The sequence below is a fragment of the Aplysia californica genome, unplaced genomic scaffold (genome assembly GCF_000002075.1).
Source record: "Aplysia californica isolate F4 #8 unplaced genomic scaffold, AplCal3.0 scaffold00075, whole genome shotgun sequence".
In the NCBI taxonomy this organism is placed as follows: Eukaryota; Metazoa; Mollusca; class Gastropoda; order Aplysiida; family Aplysiidae; genus Aplysia; species Aplysia californica.
The window spans coordinates 13,294-22,664 of NW_004797345.1; the positions used below are offsets into that span (position 1 = coordinate 13,294).

Genomic DNA, 9,371 nt, shown 5'->3' on the forward strand with positions numbered 1-9,371 from the left:
ATGTGTGTGTGTGTGTGTGTGTGTGTGTGTGTGTGTATGGGTGTGTGGTTGTGTGTATGTGGTTGTGTGTATGTGTGTGTAGTTGTGTGTATATGTGTGTGTGAGAGTGAATGTGTGCGTGCGTTTGTCTACGTGTGTAAGCGCTCGAGCATGTGTGTGTTTGTGTGTGTGTGTGTGTGTGTGCGCGCGCGCGTGCGTGCGTGCATGTATAATGTTTACAACATTTAACAAAACTAAATTAGGTCCGCAATTTTATGAATAATAGCAAGATTAATCCCGCGACCAAATTGCTCAATCAGCAATTTTCCCCCGATCTCTTTCACGGCTGTACACAAAAAAAAAAATTAAACATCCATCCTGTAAATAATATCATGAGTTCGTATTTAAAAGCTGAACTAGCCTTACTTATTGTCATTTGAACCATTTGCCACTCATTTGGGGACATAGAAAAAATATATTTGCTTTCAAGTGTTGATCTACTCTACTGTTGTCTTTCTTCTTTTCTTTCTTAAAAAAATAATGAATGCATTTTTCTTCTTTACTTTGAAAGAGCTAGAAGAGGTACTCATGTCCATAGCTAAAGGTAGGGCAATATTTTGGATGATTCAGTTTCGCTTTCAGAGTTCTAAAACATAAATGATAAACAGCACGAGTATGGTGTGGCAAAAACATAAAACAAACACACTTGCAGTCTTTTTCTTTCTTATGAATTTTTTGTCGTGAGGACTTTTACCACAATCAGCATCCACTTTCAAGAACAAAAACAAAACAATAATAACAATAACAACGAAATACGACAACAACAAAATGCGAAAACATTCTTATTTACATTTATGGATAGAACAGTTGTTTCTGTCTCTATGTTCGATCGTCAGCACACACACACACACACACACACAAACACACACACACACACACACACACACACACACACACACACACACACACACAAAGACTGTGGGACGTTGGCGGGTGCTCTGGTGTGGTTTGCTTCTTCTTTCCTATCGAACATCTATCGTCCTGATCTCTCCTCCTTCTTTTTTTTACGTTTGTTACTCTCTTGTTGTAACACTTCAAATCTTCGGCACTTATATGACCTTATTGTGTTGCAAGTGCCGTAAAACTCTTACTAAAACTAAAACTAAAAGAGGACTTTCGTTGTAGAATTCCGTCAATGTGCCCGCGGGTTTAATATGACATCCGATTGAAAACAAAAAACAAAATAAAACAAATAACGGAAATAGGTCAGAATATATAAATATGGTGTTAACGCAAAATGAATTCCAGATGTTGCATTTAAAAAAAACTGTTTTATGGGTGGAGTGTGGGGGGCCTGGATCCTTGTTGGCCTTATTTTATTATTATATAGCACCTAAGATATGCCTGTGGTTCAATATATATATATATATATATATATATATGCGTGTGTGTGTGTGTGTGTGTGTGTGTGTGTGTGTGTGTGTGTGTGTGTGTGTGTGTGTGTGTGTGTATGTATGGTGCTCAACTGCCGTACGGAAAACCCCGGTTCATTTCCTCAACAGGGTGTTCATGGAAATGGATTGTGTGGAGAGTTTTAGGGACTTTTTTCGGAGAAAGAGCTATAGGCAAACGAGAGAGAGGGAGAGAGGGAGAGAGAGAGAGAGGGGGAGAGAGAGAGAGAGAGAGAGCGCGGGAGAGAGAGAGAGAGAGTGAGTGAGAGGCCATGACAGACAGACCGACAGAGAAAGAGAGGGAGAAATAAAGAGAAGGGGGTGGGGGAAGAGAGAGAGAGAGAGAGGGAGAGAGAGAGAGTTTCAGTTAGGCTTATATATCTCAAAGTTCCGAGTCCTGGGGAGGACTGAAGTTAATTAAAACTCTACTTCTTGGACTTGGAATAGTTTCCCTCTAATCCTTGGTTACTGTATTACCTCAATTGGTATCATACTGAACTGCAGAACATGAACCCCCGACTGATCGTTCTTGAACTCTTCATGTGGAGTGTACAAAGGTCTCAATCCATTTAACTGGGTTCTATCGGAAATGGTTAATAAATTGGGAGGTCCCGCCTCTTGAAAAATCTAACAGTGCTCAAAGTAGTGTTGAGCCCATACTCTCACTATTGCTCTTTTTTCTTTCTCTCTTTTTTTCTGGGCTGGGGGGGGGGGGGGGCGGTTATTCTGTGTCCTTTTTATTCGAGTGATCTTCCTCGTACCAAACCATCATTGACGACGGCAGAGAATGCGAATGAATTGGTACAATGATATATTCTAACATTTCAATGGAACAATAAGAGATTATGACTAACAGGGACTATATTGCAGGAAGCTGACAAAACGCCTTTTTTCCTTAACAGCATGCTAGCAGTTTCGAGAAAAAGAGGGGTCTTGTTTGTCAGCGTAATCATTAAAATGTAGAGTCATTCCGAATACTGAATTCTAATTTATTCAAAAACTAGTCGGTTTCACTTTTATTTTTTACCACACAATCAGACTTTCGATTTAGCAAATAAAACATTTTGGCACTAAAATGAAAAAAGCCGTTTTGTCGGCTTGCTACTGTATATTTGTTCATGTTTAATTATAATTTAATTCATTTGTTGTTGCTTTTTTATTCCTCCCTAGCTTTTGTCACCTATTCTAGCTGCCCCCCCCCCCCCACGACTATACTTATAATTACTCTTACTTTTACTCTTATTCTTTCTCTTACTCTTACACTTACTCTTACTCTTACTCTTGCTCTTGTTTTTACTCTTACTTTTATTCTTACTCTAACTCTTACTCATATCCTTACTCATACTCTTACGCTTATTATTACCCTTATTCTTACTCTTTCTCTTATTCTTACTCTTACTCTTACTTATAAGTTATATTCTTACTCTTACTCTTACTCTCATTATTACTCTTTCTCTTACTCTAACTCACCCTCTTGTTCTTACTCTTACTCCCATTCTTACTCTTACTCTTTCTCTTATTCTTATCTTATTTTTTCACTTAATCTTACCCTTATTCTTACTCTTACTCTTACTCTTATTATTTCTCTTAATCTTACCCTTATTCATTCTTACCGTTACTTATATTCTTAGTCTCACCTATATATTCTTACTCTTACTCTCAGTACTTGTATTACTTTTATTCTTATTCTTACTCTCATTCTTACCCTAACTCACTCTCACTCTTACCGAGGGCTCTCGTGGCCTAGAGGTTATGGTGTTTGCCTCTCATTCTATAGGTCCCGGGTTCGAAGCCGGATAGTGACGGGAATTTTTCTTCTCTAAAATTGCCTCCTTTAACCTCCTTTCCTGCTCTCTAGCAATGTTCTGTCGTCTTCCCCACTTTCTGCCCCTATCCCCCTCACCTCCTTTGCCCATTCCTCTGGGCTCCTGACTCTTTCTGCAGCCTTTCTACTGCTACTCCTTGTCTTCTTCTGTCTTCTGTCTTTCAACCACACCCCTGATCGTCTGGTAGGAAAGATCTACACCTACCCTTCTCGGACAAGGGCGAAAAATCTAGGAGGTCCCGTTTGCAAGTTGCGCACGGTAAAGATCCTTTGGTGGTCCAAAATTGATAATATAATAAGCGTTGGCTTCTGCTGCCACCCGGGCAAAATTTTAAATTTCCTTACAACTGGAAATGCTTATTATGCTGTGTCCCGCACGCTCATATGACCTTATGCAGTTGCGAGCGCCGTAAAACACTTTTATAAAAAATCACTCACCCTCACTCTGCCTCTTGCTCCTGTTCTTGCTCTTGCGTTTGCTTTTACTCTTACTCTTACTCTTACAACTCTCTCTTACTCTAACCCTTGCCCTGACTCTTACTTTTACCCTTTCTCTGATTTAAACTCTTTTACTCTTACCCTTTCTCTTACTTAAGCCTTTCTTTTACCCTTACTCTTATCCTTACTCTGAATTTTACTCTTACCCTTAATAATCTTACTCTTACTAACTACAATGTACTAATCTTAGGGTACTGACCGGGGGGGGGGGGGGGCACCAAGTTCTTCTCTTTCGAAATGAATTACGTAAGTCCAGTTGGACACCCCACGTCCTCAAGAAAAAAGATCAAAATGAATTATCTAATTATAAATACATGTACATAATTCATTATTTATAAAACAGTAAGGACCCCGGCGCCTTGCCGGGAGTCAAGGGGGTGTAAACAAGTCCTAGTTATCGCTCTGTTCCCCTTGACATTTAATTTATAAGAAGCTAGCATCTGCACCAGGCTCGTTGGTTCTGGGTCAAATGTTGTTTTTTAAATCTAATTAATTATATAATACTGTGTGTTCTGTTGTTACAGAGCCAAAAAATGAATCGATGATATTTAAAATGTTATTTTTGTGGTGCCGATTTGTTAAAAAAAACCCACGTATTTATACACACACACACACACACACACACACACACACACACACACACACACACACACACACACACACACACACTAACACACGCATACACACACTCACACGTGTGTGTGTGTGTGTGTGTGTGTGTGTGTGTGTGTGTTTGTTTTTTGTTTTTCCTCAGGGTCCTTTGTCCTCTTATAATAATATATTCGCGTTGTTCATGCTTTGCGGTCAAGTAATTTTCGACTGACGATTGGGTCAGAGCGCTTCTGATAGGCCCAACTTCATAATTTTCCATCTGTAATTTTTATTTTATTTTGCTTTGTTTTTGTCAGCTATATAATTACCTGTGTGCTTCTTTCCTCCAACTGAATCTGTACGTTAGCGTTTAACTCAACGAAGATTATTACTTTTTTTTTCAATTTATATATAACAGAAATTACTGCTGACGAATGGCACTCTACTGGCAGTCCATTTGGTTTTAATGTTGTATCTATTTATTCTGGGCGTGGTTAAATTTACCGGCGTCTCTGGTGCAGTGGTAATTAAATTGTAAGGGTCTTTGTTTACGCGTACAGAAGACGTGGCTTTGAATCTAGAGCAATGATTAAGTTATTATATATTGAGGGGTTTGTTTTTTCCCTCGTCTGTTTGTTAGACCGTTCGTCGTGCTCAGCCCGTGTTTTTTCTGAAACAATCAGAGTCGAAGCAACAATAATTACTGTTATTAGTTTTGTCGAGTCGATGGTGGCGAAAACTAACATATAAATCATTCGAATTAATTTGGGTTATTCTATTCCTTGTTTTTCATTCATGTGTGTGTGTGTGTGTGTAAGTGTGTGTGTGTGTGTGTGTGTGTGTGTGTGTGTGTGTGTGCGTGTGTGTGTGTGTGTGTTTGTTATATGACCTACATAGCATTTTAACGACCGAAATGTAAAAGATGTTTTAATGTAGGTGTAGATCCGAGCCAAGTAATCATGAAAATCATAGGCACAATCTGGCTCATATTTTGGGAGGCAGGCCTCAACTGTGTCTCTCAGTTTATGTTCGTTTGTGGGGTATGTGTGTGTACCGTGTGTGCGCGTGGGCGTGGCCATTTTTGCGCTCACGCGCGCTTATGTGTGTGTTTGTGGGTGTGCGTGTGTGTGTGTGTGTATGTGTGTGTGTACTTGCATGTTTGTATATATGTGTGTGTGTGCAATGTTATGTCTGTGTGTGTGTGTGTGTGTGTGTGTGTGTGTTTGTGTACGATGCCAGTTGTTAGGCCCTGCAAAAACTGGGCCTTAGTACTAGCTGTGCACACGCAATGGCTTTTGTGTAGAGAAGAATTAACCGACAAAGGGAACTTTGACCTAAAAATAGCGCGCCAGAAAAATAGCGTCAAAATTTGCGAATTTACAGTGACCAATTAGTCTGTAAATAGTTTTTCTTGTATTCGCCATTTGCCTTTCAAAAATTCTAACGAGTACGTCGTCGTCAGTCCGAATAGAAGTGGGTATCCCCAGTGGAGTGTTCTTGAGCTTGAGTTGTAGTGTTTATTTTCATAGTCCTGTCGGTCTTATCGAAGTTGGACGTTTAATTCGAACATCCCATCTCTAAGATTTCCATCCCGTGTCTGTCCGCGTATTACACGTTACTCGTACCATAGCACAACGGGATCAAGGCCCAATGAACGTCTGCTTGAGGTCTCCGGCCTTCTTAAAATAATACATGTTAATATAGTCTTTCGCGCATGGCGTCATTGCTACCCCGATGTGGGCCTCACAGAGAGCAGAGACCCCGGATGTGCGTTGTTGGTCAAGTAAGCTCTGAATGGAGACCACCGAGACCAAGTGGGCCTCACTCACCCGCGACATCTCTGTTGGTATTATGCTGAGCTACGCACAATGCCTCTCTGAGCCAGGTTGAGATTCCCAGCTGGTCGTTTTGTGCTGTAGAAAAAAGTAAGATGGATAGAGATGGATCAAACAGAGGAACGGTTAAGAAGTAGTAAGTACCTGCCCGTGGCGCCTTTCAACCACCTGCTTTACTTTGATGAGTGGGCTTTGAGGATTTAGACCATTAAGTAGGCTGGCTTAGACCCTGACTGTGTCATGCCAACCCGAGTTGAGAAGGCTACAATACCCCAACAGACTGATGAAGATAATCAATCTACGGAAATCAAACACTTGCGTGCGACGTCGAATCGTCTCACCACTACACCACAGACACCAGTAGGGTAATATTTCCAGAACAGGGGCCAAGCGTCTATATAATCAAATAATCACTGCTTCCCTTCCTAATTTTGAAACATTGCCGCTGTCAAATTCATCCTTAAACGTAAACCTCTTAAATTAAATGTAAAAAGACGTTCGTAATCAACAATGAACAGTATGCCTAACATTCAAAACGGTTTCACAGCCACGGAAATAGCCTCCTCACCCCTCTCGGGCCACTCCATAAGCAGTCGCAAGCTTTGATTAAGTAAGCTTAAAGTGAGGCTGGAAGAGTCTATCAATAGAGTTGAAGGGAACATGTACATAGCAGTCCAAGCTGTTTCATTGCCACATATACCCTGTTCACCCCTTTGGGGCCACAGTTATAATCAATCTCAAGCCCTGATTATTTATGCTAACTAACGCTGGTCGAGTCTACCTCACAAATGTGAGGGGAACTAACTCCTAATAATCTCTTGACTACTGCGTGTGCTTGTTTTTTTTCCTCGACTTGTTCCCGTCCTATAATCAGATCATGACCTCGATTATGACACCAGCTCCTGGCCGCGAAAGGCTAACAAAAACTGCCAAATGTGAAATTTAAAAAATGATAATTGTCATTTTCTACCAAAGAGTTAGACTTACTGGTAGATCTATAACATATAGATCTAGTACTGACATCTCTGTTTCTTTGCTTTGTGTTTATGTATTCACATCTCACATCTGAAGTTAAATTTAATTTTAGTTGGAACTGATATTTAATAAGATACTTTCCCGATTATTTTGGCGGTTGAACATACAATATGAATTCCGGATTTGTTTTCATTCACAACTCAGAGTCACCGCCTCGAGTAAGATTCTTGTGTGATATATACAGGCCATATCTGGTCCCGTTTCACTTTGATTACCTTGTCAAACAAGTCAGCCTTCGCCCCTGTTCCAGAATGCCATTTTATATAATATACACCGGAGAATATATGATAATATCGATTTTATTAATGTCTTGAAAATGTCTATTCACAGGTCTCTTGATCTCACCCAAGGCGCAAAAGCAGCGACAAACGAAATAAAAAATGGCCGACGAGGAAAACCACGAACTCCTTGAAAGGGCACGAGCCGTGTCTGCCCAGATGGACCTTCGCGTATTCGAGGGCGTGCCCTACTGCCCGTACGAGCGAGTCAACAGCTTTGAGCGCATGTTCTCCCTCATCCGAGGGGCGGAGCTTAGGCCCGATGATGTCATAACCACCGGTTTCCTCCGATCTGGCAACCACTGGGCGTTCGAGATTCTAAACATGATTCTGGGGCAGGGCACCGACTTCTCCAAAAGGAACTTCTTTGAATTGCAGCTCGAAATGATGGGCGATCGGGTGACGAAGGTTCTTCAGAAAGCCTCTTCCCCCAGAGTGCTGACGTCACACTGCCAGCTTCGTTTTCTTCCGAGGCAAGCGTTTGAGTCTGAGAGGAAGACCAAGATCGTGTACATTCTGAGGAACCCTAAAGACGCCATGGTTTCGCAGTACAAGCTGATGAACTCCACGCGCATTAAGAAGTTGGGGTTTTCTGGAAGCTGGGACGAGTTTGTGGAACTTCTAGTAATTGTCTTTGTTTTGTTTGTTTATTTTTGGTGTTTTTTGTTTTTGCTTTTTTTTTTTGCTTTGGGTGGGGGTGGGGGAGAGGGGTATGGTAGGTTTGGTTGGGTGTTTCGTCGTCTTTGGTTTAAATTTAATTTTATTCCATAATTTATCTTTAGATTTTGTAACTTTTGTTTTTTGATTTTCTGAAAGAAAATTTTTCTTTCTCTAATTTACTTTTTTTTTTCTTTTTTTTTTTTTGGGTTGGTCATCTTAAACAAAAACTCCTTCCCAGACTTGAGTGTCCTTGGAAATTGCTAATTTACATTTTTGTGTGCCTTTGATCAATGTTTTTCAGTAAAATCTAGGCAGGAATGTGGTTTAAAATGGACATAAAAGGCCTTGAGCCTTCCTCCATAAAATCAATAAAAATGACTAAAAAGGTAGATACATGGCGGCTACTTCGATTTCATTATTTTGACACACTTGTGATATCACCATAATGCCGCACACATAATGTTTTCACAGGAGCTGACGTTCTTCAGAGAGAGGAAAATCTTCACGGGAAGTCTTTGTTACTGAACGGGGAGCCACCAAAGGCTGGTCAGATTATGGTGAACCCCGACCTCGCTCGCACGTATGAGGTACTGGTCACAGCTTTCACCAAACTAATTATTGGTTTGACTTCATTTTTGTTGGCAGATTGGTGCACGAGACGCGAATAAGGGGAATCAACCTGTTAGTTGTTAAATGAAATGCTCATATTTCCTCCAAGTAAGGAAAGGAGCAAAAACATATTATGTCTCACCTGTTTGTTGTTACTGTCACTAGAAATTTGGAGAATTTTTGTTTTGACGTCCAACTGCTTCTCTTTACTCAAATAAATAAATAAAGAGAAGCTTTGACTGCTTCAGAAAAGTCAAAGGTCACAATTCCGTAAGTCATTTCTTTGTCTTAAAAAAGTAGTTTCTTAACTTTTTATCTCCGGCAAGCTTCTCGCAGCGGCTCACGGTTGGAACCGCTGTGCCAGTGAGCTGCTGACAGCGGCTCAGGCACATTCCTTTACAACGACTTCGACATCAAAAAGCTTTTTGGCAATTGCCGAGAAAAGGTTTCTTTCATCGGGATTTCATTCATTAGATGACGAACTGTCAATTTATAGGTTCACTTGTTTTGATTTAATGACCAATTTAGTGATGTTTTTGTCATTTTTAAATTTAGTACAAAAAAAGGGCCCCAGCATAGTGGGTTTACCCCCCTCCGAGATAAAGAGTTA

At 40.5% G+C, this 9,371-nt stretch overlaps 1 protein-coding gene across 1 annotated transcript in view; it reads left to right on the forward strand.

Annotated features, from left to right (window-relative positions):
• Positions 1–9,371, forward strand: part of LOC101859315 (sulfotransferase family cytosolic 1B member 1) — a 12,180-nt gene that overhangs the window by 1,998 nt on the left and 811 nt on the right. The window contains exon 2 of the mRNA XM_013080102.2: positions 7,545–8,116. Coding sequence (XP_012935556.1) covers positions 7,595–8,116 — 522 coding nt within the window. The 5' untranslated portion in view covers positions 7,545–7,594. The remainder of the gene's footprint in view (positions 1–7,544; positions 8,117–9,371) is intronic.